The sequence below is a fragment of the Temnothorax nylanderi genome, unplaced genomic scaffold, assembly GCF_030848795.1.
Source record: "Temnothorax nylanderi isolate EJ_2023f unplaced genomic scaffold, tnyl_v1.0 TNYL_tig0019_pilon, whole genome shotgun sequence".
Classification (NCBI taxonomy): domain Eukaryota; kingdom Metazoa; phylum Arthropoda; class Insecta; order Hymenoptera; family Formicidae; genus Temnothorax; species Temnothorax nylanderi.
Genome location: NW_027249081.1, coordinates 1,651,733 through 1,670,684, shown reverse-complemented (window position 1 = coordinate 1,670,684; position 18,952 = coordinate 1,651,733). Strand labels below are relative to the sequence as shown.

At 45.6% G+C, this 18,952-nt stretch overlaps 1 protein-coding gene across 6 annotated transcripts in view; it reads right to left on the bottom strand.

Annotated features, from left to right (window-relative positions):
- Window positions 1-18,952, bottom strand: part of LOC139769039 (uncharacterized) — a 173,289-nt gene that overhangs the window by 4,754 nt on the left and 149,583 nt on the right. For all 6 annotated transcript variants that reach the window (XM_071699787.1, XM_071699788.1, XM_071699790.1 and 3 more), the window contains 8 exons: window positions 4,758-9,101; window positions 4,171-4,485; window positions 4,020-4,089; window positions 3,425-3,831; window positions 902-2,794; window positions 641-766; window positions 383-549; window positions 59-273 (listed from right to left, as the gene is read on the bottom strand). In XM_071699787.1, coding sequence (XP_071555888.1) covers window positions 59-273; window positions 383-549; window positions 641-766; window positions 902-2,794; window positions 3,425-3,831; window positions 4,020-4,089; window positions 4,171-4,485; window positions 4,758-9,083 — 7,519 coding nt within the window. In that variant the 5' untranslated portion in view covers window positions 9,084-9,101. The remainder of the gene's footprint in view (window positions 1-58; window positions 274-382; window positions 550-640; window positions 767-901; window positions 2,795-3,424; window positions 3,832-4,019; window positions 4,090-4,170; window positions 4,486-4,757; window positions 9,102-18,952) is intronic.

Below are 18,952 nucleotides of genomic sequence, written 5' to 3'. Positions count from 1 at the left end.
GCAATATTCATAAACATTTGAGAATTTTGAATAAGGACTTATGCCAGCAATGACGTACCTAAAACAGAAGATGGACCGGCAAATGACCATGGTACAGTGGTACGACCTTGGATGTCAGCCAGGTGCTGTTCTAGAATGGAATGAGCTTCGGTGTCAACAGCCAGCATCAAAGGCGTTTGTCCGGAATAAGTAGCTAACAATGGATCGGCACCATATGACAACAGCAATCGCACAAGCTCCGTAGCACCATTCTCTGCCGCTTCATGAAGTGGCCTGATAATACAAAAATATATATTACGATCTGTAAATGCCTACATTCGTCAAATTACTTGTCGATATAACACGAAAACAGTTATAGCAAAAGATTTGACGAAAGTATTACCTGGTACCACCGTTAGCACTCTCGCTAACGTTTGCGCCGTAAGCTAGCAAGAGTTTCGCAATTTCTAGGTGACCCTTGGAGCACGCCTCATGAAGCGGTGTATATCCCGCGTTGTCTTTGGGACTCGGCGCGCTATTGAGCTTCTCCAGACAATAAGCAGTCACGTCCTACAGCGGAATACAAGTAGATTAGATCGTAATTCGCGCGAGTCGCTGGTTAACTTTACCGCATGACGTAGCAACGTGATCGTTATCTTACCGTGTAACCGAGACGGGCAGCACGGTGTAATATGGTTTCCCCGACGCCCTTCTTGATAACCCACGTCCTGATCTCAGACTGAATATCGGCTACACACTCCGGGCTTGGTTTATTAGCTTGGCTTTGCTGTAAAGTGTATCGTGTTTCAAAGTAGTATTAAAAAAATAACGCGTGAAAATTATGAAAATTTTAAGATTAAAACAAACTGGAGGACAACAATCAGACAAAAAATACACATAGAAATCTAATATGTATACATACTCTCTTCCTTTCCTTCGGCAACGCCTCGTCTTTCTTTAGCGGCTTCTTCTTCTTACGAATATAATCGAATCCAGAACGGAATTTTCGTCGGCCTGGCCGAAGCTTCAACTTCTTTTTGTTACGAATTTCCAAATCGTTCTTGTCATCCTCCATCTCGTTATTTTCCTCCTCTCTGGCATCGTTCGTCTCTTCCTGCTCTATCTCAGTCTTGATACGACGTAACTTCTTCTTAGCAAGCGACTTGAGTAGATCCTTTCGCCTCTCGGCAGTTAATAGACGACGTTTCGAGTTCGCAATCGCCTTGTGACTTCGTAGTATACCAGCATTCCTTAAACGGGACACCACTTTTTGCTTCAATGTTCGTACTTTGCCCAATGCATTCTCGGGCGTTTCATTCTGTGAATCATCGTCCTGTGATGTGTCGTCGTGATTCTGCATCGGCGGGGCTGACGCGGGTCTATCCTCACCGAATACTTCACGAATAGTCGTCTCTTTCTTCAAGACTTTCGTCTCCGTTCTCGTTCTGCTCTTCAACACTAGAGTGGAGAATTTGTTGGGCAACGTGTGATTGTTCTTGAACGCGTCACGGAAATTATTGACCGTCTCTTTGCGGAAATAACCGAGGAGGACGGAGTTAGTAACTTTAATCGGGTTTCTATTATTCTTCAACGCGATCCTGTTTTTGGAGTTCTTCGATGTCTCGGACGACAAAAGTGGTGTGAGACCTGGTGTTGGTAAAAGTTCCGGCTCGTTATTGCTCTTATTAATGTTACTGCTCTTATTACTTTTCAGATTCTGCTTCTTCTTCGAGTCCTTCTGACCACTTCCGACCTTCTGCGCGAGAACATCGACAATAGAATTGTTCTCAGATCGGAAATGTTTCATCATAGCTTTCGGAGGACAGGAAACCGTTGTCGACGAGGTCGCTTCCTCGTCATCAATCTTACTGCCGAGTCCCATTATGCTGAAACTGTAATTGGACTCCATGTCGCTGTCTCTCTTATTACGGTTGAGATACACGTCGGAACTGTCCATCGAGACGGACAATGCTGGCGAGCCGGGATCTAAGTCCGGCAACGACGTCGACAATCGATGAAAGCGCGATGGTTTTGACACTGTTATCAACCTGGGTGGCATTCTTAGAGATTTTTTGTATACGTAAACCTCCTCTTCCCAGCCGGGTCTGAAATCACTACCGTCACCAAATAATGGTTTCGGTTTCCCTTTTTGGGACGTTCCACTTTTCGGGGGCGACAATTTGGATTCCTTTTCCGTCTTCGCCTTATGAGGAGTAGTGTCCCTCGAACGAAGCTTCATGCCTTCGGACACGTTAGCCATAGATCGTTTTCTAGCACGAAGTCTATCAGCCACTGTGGAACCATGGCCGAACTCGGTACTAGCATCGCTATCCTCGCTCGAGGATTCGCTACCGCTAGAAGACTCAAGCTTGATCCTGCCACCACGACGAATTCGTCTTCTTCGACATATCACTTCCTCATCGCAATCACTATCTTCCTTTTTTATTTCCTGTCTTGTTCTTTTAATTAATGGCACTTCTTCTGAATCATCGCTTGAGTGTTTATCATCCTCTTTCCTCAGCCCGGGTTCCGTCTTGATCTTAATATCCTTGAAGACCGAATTTTTATCTTCCTTACTAGACGGATCCGGTATCTCCTTCTTGATGTCTTCGGGCTTGATTTGAGAATGCGATGCATTGGTATCCGATTCCTTGTCGGTATCGTTAGCTGCGTCTTCAAGCTTCGGTGTTGCGACACCGTTCACTTTTTTTCTACGTCCTCGTTTCTTCACGGAATCGCCCGCGCGTAATTGCTCCATAAACTTATCACAGGTGTTACTCCAAAATGGATCCATATCGTTGATTTTGTCGTTTTCCTGCAAACAAGAATTACACCTATAAAGTAAAATTATAACGCGAGTAAACAGAACAACACAACGACAAGAATTTTTAAAGACAGAAAGAATTGGCGAAAGTTATATATGCGCATTGTATTAAAAAAACTATCTTTTCCATTTCCTCCTAATATAACATATACATATATATGATTTTCATGTAAAATATACAAAAGTTTAATATTATAACATAAAACCTTTCATAAAAATGTAAAAGTAGTTCTATTTTTTATAAATGTTTATTTAAAATATTTTAATAAAAATAGTGAATATATATACATAAATTGTATAAATAGTGAATATACAGGATATATAAATATAATAAATATTACTTTAAGATAATTCATTAAATTTATAATTCACAATACATAAATCAGAAATTGATGCGACACGGAATGTGTCAATATCTGTTTTATCGCGCGCTCATCTATATGGTATCAAAGAAAATTAACTTATAGAAAAGAAAGAATAGTTGACGATTTAGACACAAGCAAAATCAATTATTATCACAAATTAAAAATCTCCGTTTTTATATTTCAAACACGTAAATTAAATAATTTGTTTTTACTTTTCTCCATCTTAATTTTTTTTTATCTGTTACTATAATGTTACCTTCAGTTCTATCTTCACGAGATCTGTCGAGGACGCCATGTTCATACACACAGCATCATTGAGGGGTATCGGGGGTTGTACTTTGGACAACTGTTTCCTGTCTCTTCTCATCTCTTCCAAAGTTTGTCGCTCGAGAACTGGCATCTCGCCTTCAGAGTCGCTCTCCCGGAAGTCGAACACCGATGTTTCGGAGGAGCTCCTGCACCCGCTCGCCCTGGCCGGGACCGTGGACGCGACGATGGCGGCGACGGGCACAGTTGCCGCTACCGGGATGTTGTCCTCGTCAGTTCTTGAAAATAAGCGTCTTCTGGGCGGCATACAGACCGTTTTCTCACGCGTTAATTTCGGCGGGCTACCCGCAGACGAGCCAGACTGCGGCGTTGATGTTGAAGCCGCACTATCGATCTCTGGTACATAATAATAAAAATTATATACAAATTTCAATAATATCTTGCAGCGTATTGACGCAACTGAATAAATAGCACAATTATCACGCAAACTATGATCGAGTTGAGACGAACAGATCAAATCGATCAAAATTATCACTAATAACATCTGTTAATAACCACTAACTCTTTTGCGCAAGCTAAGTTACCTCTCGGCATCGACGACACGTCTTGAGAAGGTACGGAAGATGCTTTGGTTGTAAATTGGCCGGTCCCGACCTAAATGAAAAGCAGAAATCGTGAGATCGGCATGATCAATGCAATTGCGCAAATTAGAGTTAGATAGAGACAATCACGCACTTGTTTCAGTTCCGCCTTCGTCCTGATCTTCGCAGCTAAAATAGCGGCGAGGCCGTCGTCTTTGTCACGATGTATTTGATTCTCGGTGCCACGTGGTCCCGCGAGGGAAGCTTCCTTGCCAGGTAACGTGGCGGATGCATTCACTCTCGAGGCGTACATGCTGCGTGGATTCTCCTGAGTGATCGAGTCTACCGCTCGCGGAACGTGGAACTTGTAATGCGGCGGAGTGTTGCTGTTACGCTCGAGCAAACTCGCCGCCGTGAACGGTGACAGATTGTGCCTGCCGATGCTCTTAGGCTCGACTGGCGCGACGACCTGAGGGAATTGCACGGAAATTATCAGAAACGTCAAACCAGACGTCGAGCGTCTGGAAATCAGACAGAGATAGATAGAAATGACTAAGTGGACTGAATCGCCGCTTATTTTCATTTTCAGCCACAATTCACGCTGGATCTATAAGAGACTTCGATTTTATTCGCAAAGATCGGCGATGAATTATATCGGCAACGAAAAAAATGACAAAAATATCCAATACCTGATATCCTTAAATCAAAATTTAGATTTTGTTAAAACCTGTAATTTCTCACCTTATTCTGAAAACTCTGCTGGCTGTGATTGACCAGGATAGGCTGCTGACTGTTAAGCTGTTCATCCCTCTGTTGCTTGTTCTCCAGGCTGTTCCTCAGCAAGCTAAGCACCCTCTTGTCGGCGCCGGTGTTGCTAGGTTGATCCATCGGCTGGCCACCGGACATCCCGTTCGGTGGACACATCGTCTTCTGAACTGACTGACGATAACTCGGATAGGTCAGCTGCTCACCGCTCAGTTGCTGCGGTAATGGATGCACACTCCCGGATTTCGAGATCACCGGATGATTGTACGACGACGGCGAGCTACGTATGACTTTGGACTCCGGATAGGTCCTTTTATCACAGTATACCGATTGATACCTGGACGATTCCGGCGCCGAGTAACCGCCGCTGTCGGTTCTCTGATCGTGGGCGCCGGGTGTCGCCAGAGTTCCGTTCGGCAGGGGAACCGACAGGTTCATCTCTTGCCGTTTCTGCTGCTCGTTCAGCGTATCCGCGGTCGACATTGCTTTCGGTTCAACAATCTGCTTTTCGCTACTCGGTACTCGCCAAGCGACTCTGGCCTGTTTGTTAGGACTCCCTACCCCATAAATCGGCTCTCCAACTCTTTTAAACGGCATCCGTTCGCGCTGAGGAAATTGCTGGTCAAACTTGGCCCTACTGTCCGCTAAGTAGTACTTGCTCGAGTCGGGTGGGTAATCCTGTGCGGGCAATGTGGGCGGACCGAATCGCGGAGATGGATCTATTATCGAGTGATACTTGGAGAACTTCGAGGACACCGAATCATTCGTCTGGAGGTATGATGAAGACGTAGACGTCGACGTCGACGAAGACGACGAAGGTGGCATCGTCAGGCCGTCGTATAGTGGCGACGTGGGCAGTGGGCGCTTCTTGAACGTAGACATGTGAGGCAGTGGAGAGGTGTTCGTGTGATGGGACGAGAGAGGTTGAGCAGATGGAACGTAAAGCTGCTGCATAGTACTTCTGCGAAGGGGATTCTCGTGATGCGACTGATGACGTAACGGCGCCGAGGTAAAGTCTGGGAGAAAGTCGACCTTGGGCGCGCACACCGTTTGTGGCGTCGTCGCTCGGACGCAGGTCACGGGCATGGAATTCCTCGAGCTGTTACTCGAAGGCCTATGGTCGTATGACGACGGGTATGACGGTTGCGCCGGTGCCGATTGATGCATGACAGTCGGAGGTGGCATCGGCCTATTTACGTTATTCCTGGATGTACTCAGGCTCGAGCTACTGACATGCTTGTCGGTGCTGATGGTCTCGAGGTCATCGTGCGCCGTAGAATCCGCCGATGTCTTGACTGTCTTGACGGATAAGTCCAAAGGAGATTCTCTCTTCCGAACTGCATTGCTCGGCGACGGGGAACTCGCCATCGCGGCGGCCGAGGTCGCTTGACTACCACCGGATGACGCTGGGTTCTGATAAGGATATTCTTTATAGGCATAGCCTTCGGTCGTCATTCGTGTCGTTGGCTGATGATGATAGGACGACGATCCCGTTGACCGATCCGGCTCGTCGGAAGACTGATACACATGGATCGTTGGAACGGAAGACCTCGCGCCACCTGAACCATCATGACTGATAGTGGTCACTGTGGTGCTGCTAGTGGAGTTGTTACTATGATGACTAGGCGCCATCGTGGTGGCATATGATGACGATGGGTAGCCTTGCGTGCCGCTGTATCGCGAACTGTACGTCATGTTCGTTACAGTAGTTGTCCTACCGTTCACTGGTATCACGTGGTTCATATCCGAGACCGGAGTCGTTGGGTACTCGGCGAGCCTCTGAGGAGGCATCGTTATAGACGAGGGGGTCGGCGGCATCGCGACAGACGGGACTTTACTGATTGCGTTCGTCACATGCATTCGTTGTCGTGCTATCGTCTGCGCCGATTTTCTTAACGGTTCTCGCCTGTTGGAATGATAGGATGAGAGGGCGGCAATAGGCGGCAAGTTATGCGTGTTGCTGTTCCTCTGCGTGGACGACCGATGCGTCCCGTAAGGGGTCGCCATAACATCAATCGTGCCTCTCTTCGTGGCATCCGCACCGTTATACGTAGCGTGTTTGTTGACATTTTGCTGGTAGCTACCTAGACTGTTGCTACCAGAGGTACTGGGATATGCCGTCTGCGGCGGCACCAGCATCTGCTGCATACCGTAAGATTGACTGTGAGACCGACTTGGCTGGGAGTAGTAGCTACTCCCCTGAGACTCCGGTTGTGGATTCTTCTGGAAGGAATGGTACGAAGACTGGGACGGTGGCGGCGGTGCGTAAGGCAACCCCATCGCCGCGTCACGAACCGCCGCCACGTAATTCGTTTGATAGTGCTGCGAGCTGGCTGGTGGTAGATTGTACGAATGTGGTGTCGACCTCGATAAAACCGATTGCTGCTGCTGCTGTTGCTGTTGCTGTTGTTGTTGTTGTTGTTGTTGTTGCTGCTGCTGCTGTTGCTGTGATGGCAGCGGCGGAGGCGGCGGATAGGTCGGCGAGTGCGGCTGGAAGCTGTTGTGCGGCGAAGGTGTATGATGAGGAGAAGGAGAGGCGTGCGGATTGTGTAGGCTGGACACATGAGGCGACTGCCGCTGTGGCGACGGCGTCGCGTGATGCGGTGACGGAGTTGCGTGACGCGGCGACGGCTCGTGATGCGGCGACGGCGTCGTTCCTGCATGATATCCACTCGGGGGTGGTGGCATTTGCTGCTGTAAATGGTTCGCTGCCATGGCAGCGGAGGACGACGATGGGACGCCGTGCGGTGGCAGCGAAACTACACGGCCTCCATACGAAGAACCGTGCGAGTGTGGCGACGCATTTATACGACTAGGATGCTGCTGTTGCTGCTGCAGAGGCGACGATTGCTGATGTTGTTGCTGCTGCTGTTGCTGTTGCTGCTGGTGCTGATGATAGTGCACCGAGGTGGCGGCGGACGGCAGATGCGGTGAAGGAATGTGACCCGGAAGATTCTGCGGCTGCGATTGCGAAGGAATGTGATTGGAGGAGGAGCTTCCTGGCCCGGGCTGACGCGGGCTGACCGCCTGCGACGATGAGGAGCAGGCCGCGGTGGAAGTGTGCAACCCATCCGAGCTATGCGACCTGTCGTTGACACTCGAAGCGGAAGCGGCCAAACGATGAACCTGCTGTTGGTACTGACTCGTGGAACGGTAACTCTGAGACGATGAAGAGGCAGAGCCGGATCCGTACGCAGTGGATCCACCGAGAGAATTCTGAGTGAGTGGTATGTTGCTGCCGTAAGTACCAGGTATTCGTTGCTGCTCCGACGGACAATGTCCTTGAGTGACGACGTTGGACGATGTCGTAGTATTATTCTGCTCTATTGGCGTCGATCTCGTGCTCGGTTGCTGAGCCATACTCGAGGGCTGCGCTACATTGGCGGACTGGTAAATGGAACTCTGCGAATACGGGGCCGGTGCGCATTTCGTGATATCTGGGTGATGGTAACGTGGATAGTACTGAGTTCTCTGCGCGACGATCGGCTGTGACTGCCTATCGTTATTGGCAGTCTGATAGGTTGAAGCGGAGTGCGACGAAGAAGAGGCGAGCATCTCCGCCGTACTAAAGGACGTCCTGCTGACATTACTAAGTTGCTGATATACCGGTCCGGGGGAATGTGGCGGTTGGGGCGGCTGCATCTGATGCAAATGCGACGATGAATTCGACGTCGGGAGGTGAGACTGATGATGACTGTGATCGCTGGAGGAGGAGGTCAACGACGATGATGACGACGACGTCGGCAGCGGTCTCTGCGAGAAATTCGAGGATGACGCGACGACGGAGGAGGACGAGGATTGATAATTTGAGGGTTGCATCTCGGTTAAAGTGACAGTGCCTGAGGAAGAGGAGCTGGGTTCCATGGCGGAGCCTTCGTCGCCTGGCCTCGTGTCCGGGACTTCGACCCTGGTCGGCTGCGGCGCATACGGATCCACGTGCGGGTTCCAGAAATTAGATCCGGCAGCCGCATTGCTACTCTCCACGGACGACGAAGGTCTGATGTCGGCGGAGTAACGATTCGACTCCTGGACATTACTACTGCTATTGCTGCTGCTGCTGCTGCTACTACTATTGCTGCTGCTATTGGCGGAAATCGAGATTGACTGAGTTGATTGAGTCGGCTGCGACGGTGCGTCATGATCGTGCGTCGTCGCCGATGTGGACGAGGCGGGATTCGTAGAGGATGTCGAGTGGAGATTGTGATCCACCGACGTGGCCGCGCCACTACCTGTACTCGGTACGGGCAGTCCCTGGAAGTACTGGCGAGCCCCCTCTAACACGTTCGTGAAGCTCACATCCATGTCACACCAACTGCTAATCTGCAATGACAAAGTAATTATCGATTAAAGTTGTTGTGTGCGATGCAACCCTAAATATCTGTATAGTCATGTGCGCGCTACGAGCTAAAATAAGAATGTATATAACTTTATCGAAACTTATCTAATCAATTCGAAAGGCAAATGTGTCCTCGTACAAAACAATCCTACTGTGATGATTATTCATATTGAGTTATTTTGATAAAATTTGTAGATTGATAAAATAAAATTAATTACATCATTCTCGTTTCGCAATAGGAAATCATTGCCGAAATTGATGGATTAGAAACAAAGTCATCTTCTACGTATTATAGTCATCTATGAGAATTATTCATGAGTCATGTCGATTAGAGTTGACTAGGCTCATAACATCAATATCGCATTCATTTTATTCAGGGATCACGTCAGAATTGGTGATCAGAGAGAGAAAGTCATCGCTCACGTTGAATCATTGAGAAGATTCGTTAACCACGGTAGATTTAGGGTCAGGGTTATAAGACCGCGGAGTTCTTCAAAGTCGAATCCGAGAGGATACTCCTCTCCTTAGGGATTACTGAAACGTTCGCACGATACCGTCGACCAGGGGAATGGCCGGCAGGCAGGAGAGGAAAACGAGGCCGAAGCATTAATCTTCATTGTCTTGTATTTGTCTGTTACAAGAGGCAGATTCTCCTCCTTCCGTCTTCTTCGTCTTCGCTCTCGTTCGAACAACTTCGATCTCACATTGTTAATCTCGTGGCATCGTGAAAGATAAGATCTTGCCGAGGGGTGGCAAGAGGGACCTATCGAACGACAATTCCGAACACGCGCGAATGCGTCTCCGACTCGGAGATTGATACGGGAGGCAACATAATCGGATCACACGTCGCCACACAACGAGATCAAAGTTACCTATCTTCCACGTATATATGTCGCAGGGATTTCGTGTAATTCGTTTCCCCCCCCCCCCCAAAATTCCTACAAAATCCACAAAAAACTGGGTATTGTGGAACGAATAAAAAAATTAAATGTAATTTATAGTATATTTATAAATATAAATTAATAAAAATCTCAACTCACAATTTCACTGACAGAACCTAGGATTTTGCAAATCTCCTAATAAGATTGTAATTTTTATTTATTTCACAATATCCGAGTCTACAATAACGAATTACACGAAATTCCTGCGATACACGTTCGAACACGCCTGGTCGATGATGCATAATATAATTCACCGTAACGTATCGCAGACTCTATTATTAAGCATGAAAAAAAGAGTCTTGACGTTTAACGCATTCCCGCTTTTACCGTAACCGATAATCGCTTTTTGTCTGAGGGGGAGAGGAACAACTTTCGAGAACGGGTGGACTGTGTATCGCGTTTAGTAGTAGTTCCGACAAGAGTTTCGGTTATCATAATAGAGCCGCGGAGAACTGCGCGCCGTTATTACCATCACCATCACCGCGAGGCAAATAGCCTCTTCAGCGATTGGTGAAACGTCGAAGACTCCCCGTCGTCTTCCACTCGAAGAGTCAGCCGCTTGTAATATAGATCGCTATCGATCCGAGCTGGTCGATGAAGGGGGAGAGAAGCGACGGATGGTGTGTGTGTCGTATGTGTGCCGGTGTACGCGGGCTCGTTCGCGTCGTGGCTCATTGAGATGTGGAAAAAGGGGCGTAGAAGTTAGATATCGGAAAGCTGTAAACGTATATAACGCGGGAAGAGCCGTACGTATTGGGACACGCGCCAACACCACCGTAACTTCCTTTCCTACCACCGCGCTCGAAATAACCGGCGACGGGGGCGAGACAGCGCAAGCACGAATAATCGCGAATATCGATGCGAAGATCGGGCTCCACTCGAGTATCGCTTAACCGTGACGCTCGAGGCAAAGCACAATCGTAATCTCGCTCGAACAATCGTTATCATAAATCGTCGGCTGATAAAAAATTAAAGAATCGCCCGAATTTCAATGAAGACTCACGAAAACATGAAAAAAAGTGAACTACAGCTCTTTCGTATACAGATACTTTTTAACGTGTCTTTATGTGTCGTAATATTGCGATGAGCGTCTCGTATAATTCAAGTTTCCTTAAAGTTTGCATTTTTTCATATCAACGCATAGTGAGCGTTTAATCATGTATACGTAATGATTTATAGTTCGTATCCCTTTATAGAATCAGAACAATGTTGCGCGCATTTTAGGGTTGCTTCGCAACAGCAAACACGCGTTCCGCAATATAATACTCGTACTAAAAACAAGTCGAATTAATCATCCTCGCGGGACACTATCGCCGGCGACTCGGGAAAGTAGCAGGACTTCCTTGGCGCGCCGGAATTATGCCCATTGACTAGAGTCGCGAATGTAACACCGAGCTTCCACGCTCGGTGTAAATGCTAGGTGGGAATCAATATCGCGCACCCTTGCCGGAGCAACCTGAGGGGCTGCTGGTCTGGTCCCCTTCGCGCGCGCCAGTCAAAGGCCTTCCTCCCCTCGTCCACCTCCTGTCCCGTCCCGTCCCGTCCCTCCGTCTCGTTCCATTCCGTCCCGTTCTCCATTACATTCTGTCCCGTTACCGGGCACACATTCGTACGTAATCCCGCTCGTGTGCTGCACGTGCAAGGGGGAAGAGGAGGAACGGTCGGGTGTATGTGTATATGCGGGCGGGCGGAGAGTATACGGTTTGGCTGGAATTCTCACGATTTCAAGCATGGCGAGGCCACTCGATAAGGCTACACCGTGGGGTAATAAATATCCGGTGCTAAAGCAGTGGCCCCGACGCGCGTTTCGAGGGTTCGACCGGAGAGCGGTTCCGAGGCCGCATTTACGCTCGAGTCGCTTTAAAACGAAGAGCCCGCCCGCCGCCGCCGTCCGATAAGATCCGCGACAAATGGCGCCCATTCTTTCGCTCTCTCTTTTTCTTTCCGGCGAGGACGAGAGCGGCGAAATTATGTGGTGCACGCGCGGCAAGCAGTCTCTGTAAATATCACGGCTAGTGGTTGGAAATGATCGATCATCAACAATACCATACGCGATCTCGCGCGCTTAAAACGTTCCTACGGGGAATATCATTTACGGTTGATCTAACCCGCGATTCCCGATAATGAGCGCATATTCACCGTTCACGAGCCCGCGTGTTAAATGTACGATATCAATTAATTTAAATGATATTATACAATCGATTATGATGCATGCTAATTATTAGTATTTGATTAATATTACTCTATCAAACAGATAGAATTATTCATTTCTATATCACATGATCAAAAGCTGGAATGATTACAAGAATGATATAAGAATGACATATTGTGACAATGTGCTACCGAGATCTTCTCTTCCGATGATTTTGCAGGTTTTATCGCATCAAGATACCATGTTCGCGCGGATTTATCTATCATCACGTCGATTGACCTCGCGTCAAAGGGAGGAAGCGGACGCGCTCGCTCGGATTGCGAGTTCGTGAAACGGGACATCCGAGTCGCGCGGATAGAATGACGTACAAAGGTCCAGAGTTTGCCGGTGGTTTGCAGGTTGACCGTAGATTCGATGTCGAGATAATCCGCTGACGCTCGATTAAAAGCCGCGCAGCGGGGCGGAACAAGGCGGAAGTACGAAGAGGAAAGCCGAAGTCTGAGCAAGAGGAGAGAGCTAGAGAGAGAGAGAGAGACGAAGAGTAATGCCTTAAGCTGAGTTAAGTCGCGGCTTAAACGACGGCCACGACACCGCAAGCGCATCTCTACCTCTCGCTTTAGCCTCCAGCAAGACTAACGGAATCGTTCATGACGTCGCGAACTTGTCTCAATCGGAGCGATTAGGTCGAAACCCAATCTAAATCGCCTCGCTCATTTCGAGCTGAATCCCGAATTTTATTTAGTTATCCTGAATTGTTTGCCGGGCGGAGAATTGCACGTTTAAATTCACGCGAATAATATATATTATTAGACAATCAAGATCCAGTTCTGACTGTTTAACGACGTTTTCTTTAATTTGATTGTACATCATAATATACGATCGTATTTCACTTATTTATCATCCTGAATTATACCTGGGAAGATGAGAGTTTCTAGTCGATGAATATAATAAGTTAAATATTGTATAATAGACAATATTTAGTTATTACAATGTATATTATACTATTCAATTTTTCAACAGAGAGTTAGAATTATAAAATCGGTATTTAATTAACGCGTGCTATAAGGAACAAGATCGTGCTCTTATGTCTTGTAAGCTTGATAACATTTATCGAAACGCTGTGAAAACAAAAAGTATACATGCAACTACCTCGCTGCGAGCTAACCGATAAAAATTTTACGGGCGTAGTTGAACTCGCTCCGAGTTTACGATTCTGACGCAACATATAGGTACGTATTATCGCGATAACTTCCGATTCCGTTTACGAGAGAGGGTCTGCGAAATTCCGGGATACGCCGACTCTCGCCGTCTCGAGTGGAATTATGACGCCCAACGTAGTTAGCCATTCCTTCCCGAATACTGCCCTTCTCCGACGAAAGAGAAATGGAAAAGGGTGGACGGGAGAAAAACGAAGATTTATTTCAGAATTAAATACCTCGAACAAAAATACACCCTCGACTCGACCAGCGATCCCTTTTTTCTTCCGATTCATCCCTTGACCTCGTTTCTGCGAATCGTGCTTTCCGACTTCATTGACCCGTTAAGCCGATTTAAAACGCCGCGCCTTTAACCCCTCGAGAACCGTATCTCACTCTCTCGTCTCGCTATCGGCATCGAGAATTTAATCCTCTTTATTTCCAGGTTTCGATGTAAATGAAATAACAAGATGGTTTTATGTTTAAACAGATCAAATTCCCTCATTGGATAATTTATAATGTTTTTCATGATATATGTAGTGGTCATAAATATTTAATTAAATGTTAACATTTGATTTTTATTTGACATATATATAATGCAACGAAATCATTAAATAAAGTGTGTAGAACCTGTATACCAATTTTTGTCCTTTTTAAATTGTAATTTTATTTTTCAGATTATTCTACTTTTTGTTAATTTCAGAAAAAAAGACTCGTAGTTCAATGTCAAAGACTTTTATGACCCGCGGATCTGTCGACATCTTGTAATTCTTCGCGATTACATCGTTCCTGACACAAGATGGGTAATGTAACAAAGAATGATTATGTTCCGAGACACAGGCGCAGCGCCTCGGTCGAGTATTCAAGCAGCAAGACGTAACGAGGTCAAGGAAGCTAAAGGGGAGCTGCGAGACGTAACTCACAACGGAGCCGCAAGCGTCATAAAGGCCGGAAAGAGGAAGCATTATTTCCCCGTTCTCCTCTGGAATTTCACGATGACGGCAAAGAGAGGCGAAGAAAGGAGGAGAAGCCGGTTTGTTCTGACTTTTCGGGAAATTATCGCTAAATGAATCAGAGCTCCGTCTTTTTTCTCTACTACCCATTTAAGCTTATCCCGATACGCCGTATCGAAATCTTTGGTTCTTTATTACATCGTTTGAAGAAATCACGTGGATATGATTGAACAGAAAAGACAACGCGATATTTAAAGAAAGCGTAGTTCTTGAAGTAAATTTCTAAGAGAAGCAATTCTGTACGCGTCTTTCTCTCTATATATATTTTTTCATCGCGTGGAATCGCAAAACTCGCATCGTGAGCGATCCGAAATCACGTAGGAATTCGCAGTGGAGCTTCAAGTCAATGCGAAGGAAATTAAGGAGTTGCTCGTTGTTTAAACGGCTATTAGGTGAAATTTACTTAACGGAATAATTTATTCGTATCTCGACGTTATATTAGACCGAATGGATTCTTTCGAGATCCTTGAAAACGAGGCGACACCGATTTCAATGATTCGTAAATTTTCAGTCTGTCGATGCGTTCATGTGCTTTGCATGTGCAAATATGTGGTACGTGCATCCTCTTTGAAAGAACTTAGGAATGTTTAACGAGATATCGACCCCTACCAACGGCGCAAACATGTGAATTCCTCTTGACAAACTAGCATCCTGAAGAGGGTGCCCGAAGTGGCGAACTTTATGCTGAAGTTATGTGCACAAGAAAAAAAATTGTAAAAAATCTGGAATCTATCACGTATTAACAAAAGGAAAACAAGACGTATTATATAACAAGACTGATTATATATAAGCCCTTTTATACATATATCTTCTTATATAATTTTCGTCTTACACACGCGATTAATTTTTTTTATAAATCCTTATCATGAAAAAAATAAAATATAGACTTCAGATTAAGTTTACGACATCGTTGTAAAAAACCTCTTTACATATCTAAACACGTAGATATAAATAATTTTCGAGACAGTATTATGACGCATTTTCGAGAAGTCACACCGACCTCGGCTTCTAAAAGCGACAGCTCGTAATATACCGCCAAAACAATAGTATGCTTCTCCATAAATCTCTACAGTTAGCAACTCGTTATGTCCGCGTGTTAGCACTTCTCGGGTAATAGCCGGTGGCTTCGATGCAGTCCGGTGCAGTTTGTTTAACGAGCTTCTCGTCCCCTGCCAATCGCGCGAACGTGACCACGAATTCGCTCCAATAAGGGGAAAAAGACGTGTTCTAGAAGCCTATACAACGGAGTAATTGCATTCACGGTTCTTAACGGCTCGTGAATTCATCGAAGTGTAAATTCGCGGTACATGCGTAATGCAAAAAGAACAAAGAAATACGTAAGTTTGCTTTTGTCTGGTACAAATCTGCCAAGCGTATAATACTATTTCACAATAAAGATATACCGATTTCTCTATCAATAATAAATTCGTAGATCGTGATCGTGCGTGTCTATTTTGTATTATTAATTTGTTATTTATTTGTTTACTTATTAATTAATTATTTGTTCATAAACTTACTAATTTAGCCCGACAATTTACTACGAAAACGCATCGTGATCGTGGCATACGCGTACATGTGATCGCTGAAATATAACGCCTTAGCTCTGCCGACACGAGGATTTAAACACGATCGAGTGCCAACGGGAGCTTTGTCAAAGCTCCAAGTAGCGCAAGGACATTCCGGAAGTTGGAGCGCACGAGCGAACGAGGTAGCACGTGTTGCACGTTCCGCACTGAAATATTTTTCGGGATATTCCGAGGTATTCCGCTTTCGGCAGTGAATTCACACGGTTTTTCGGTTACTCGCAGTTTACAACTGCGGTGATAATATGAATTTCGCGTGGCGCGCGTAACGCGACGGTCGGTCGCAATATTGCTACCTTAAAATACCGTAAAATTTCTTTGTAGCTTTCCATATCGGGAAAATTTATTAAAACACGTGAGACACATCGATAAAGTCTCAAGTTTTAGTACTGATGTTAAACGGTTGTTAATTTAAGAAACGTCGACGTGCTGCATACAATTCTTTAAAAGCACCACCAGCTCGAAATATTATGGCATTCTGTACATTAACTGAAGTCGTGTTCAATATCATACTTTTATTATTTCTATAAAGTTCGTCAAGAAATAACAAATTATAATGTCGTTAAAACATTTCGCACAATATATCTAAAATATTAAAGCAAGTATTTTGATTGATATTGATCTCATCGAAGTTCCAGGCGATTTGTAAAACTGGACGCTACATGGGACAATATTGTTAAAAACAAAAAATTCCTCTATTTCAAGCCACAATTCTGCTCCATCGAAGCGCGTTTAATTCTTTACGAAAACAGATGAAAGATGGAAAATTGCGCGAAACGTAGGATTTATAAAAAAAATACCTCGGGAAAAAAAAGAAAAACGACGTTACGTCGATCGTGATGTTACAAAGAGCACGAGAGGAAAAATCCGTGCGAGTGGCCGAGAGAGGATACGCTTTGTCCCCGAAAAAACGGTCCGAAAAAAATCGTCCAAAAGTCGGGCGTGGAATTAAAAACCCCGCGAAAGTGACGAAAAAACGGCGCTTATGATTTTTTCATTCGTAAAGAGTCTCAACAAAAAAAAGAGAGGAAGAGAGAGACCGAAAAGTTCCACTTGGCATCGCCATGCAACAGGACCACTCGAGCCCGTACACGCTTGTCACATCGAGCGGTTGACCCTACTACCACAAGGATGGTGAATACAGACCGATTCTCTACCGAATTTTTGCCACGGCTGTTTTCGCGAATATTTGGCACTGCAAAAAAGCACGCGCCTCGAAGAATTATCGTTGAGGATGTTATTATCAAATTAAGAAAAAACGCCGTTAACGATCAGAACTGGATCTTGATTGCCTAATAATATATTATTTGAGCGGATTTTACGTACAATTCCTCGCTTTAGCAAGATGTTATTACGCGTCTGTTAGATTTTCGTCAGGCGCGCGGGACATAATTTCTCTCGGTCTATAACACAATGACCTATCTATGTACCGGTATCTCGACACGAGAATAAGTTCTCCCTTAAATGGGAATAATGCAATAACAATGACAGTGCATTTACATCAGCGATTAATCCGAAGAACGGCAACTCCGTAAACGGAAAGTCCGAGCGGGAGATATTTTCGGCCGCGAGTCGCGCGAACGAATAATTAAGTCCGCAGTTTGCGACCTACTTGGCAAAAATCGAGACGAAAGAAAGAGGTAACCGAACAGCGGCGTGGGAGATTCTCAAGGACTCGCGGATTGCCCGTTCTCGGCCGCGATGCGGCAGCGGGCGTCGAAGCGACGAAGAAGCGATTCGACGACGGCGAAGCACGAAACGGCAGCTGCGGAGTTTCTTGCTAACGTCCGGAACAAGCTGTACCGTTATGAATAAAGGAGGTTGAGAGAGCCGCCGGACGATCGAGCGCCGTGTGTCGACGTTCACGTTTTCTTGTCCGCCAGCTTCGGTAGCGCAGGGAATTTAATGGATCATTTGCTTATAAAAATGAAAAATCATTCCGGAACCTGGAAAAGAGAATTTCTTTAAGAGAATTTTTCAAGAAATCCTCTGATCTCGAAAATTGAATATTATAATGTTGCAGATATTAATTCGATTAATATCTATGTTGTTCCATCGATGCCTTCGATCTTTGTAATTTTCCAAGGTATTTAACGCTGAAACTTCGAAAATTGCGATAGAGACTTATACGCAATTACGTCTTCGCAATTTTCGATAAGGCATGTCGCCTTGTTTGCCAAACATGCTCGATAGTCTCGATACTCCGTGCACTTCTTGTATATAACGGTAGTGACGTAATATAGGTTTTTGCATCGGAACATTGTGCGCCGACGAATTAATTTAATGGAAGAAAACGGGGATGAAGGTAACCGCGGCGCGGCAAACGCGATCCAGGTCGTTGTTCCATTCATTTGGCGGCTCTCGTTGGAAAATTGCGGGTAGCCAAAGTGGGATAAAACGGTCTCGGAATTTCCGTGACGAGCAGGAGAGCACTGCAACTTCGGTGCAACGAACGCCTCGGTATACAAATGTCACGGATTACAAATGACCATGGCTTCGCCGCGCCGGCGGAAAGCGTCGGCCGCATGACCTCGATAATAACGATCTCGAATCACTTGTCACAGCTAATGAATTAATACACAGCCGATCGCACGAGTTTTACAGCTATTAAATAATCGCTTTACCGCAACAGTAATTTCATACATTGCACGCCCTATTTATGTATATACCATTTAATGACGCGTGCGCATCCTCTCGCAAACCGCAATGGGATGCATTATCAAGTAGATGAGTACTAATTATACAATAAATACTCCTTGACGCAACAATTAAAATAATCACCTGTCTCATGAATATCGCTATAACGACCAAAAACTGATCGAAGCTTGAACCGTGGAATATATCCATTTTATCAAATAATATTAATAAATTTGGCAATAAGAGCCAGACGTGATAATTAGCGTTATATGTAATTTATTATAATCTAGACCAATTAAATAAGATTAGCGTA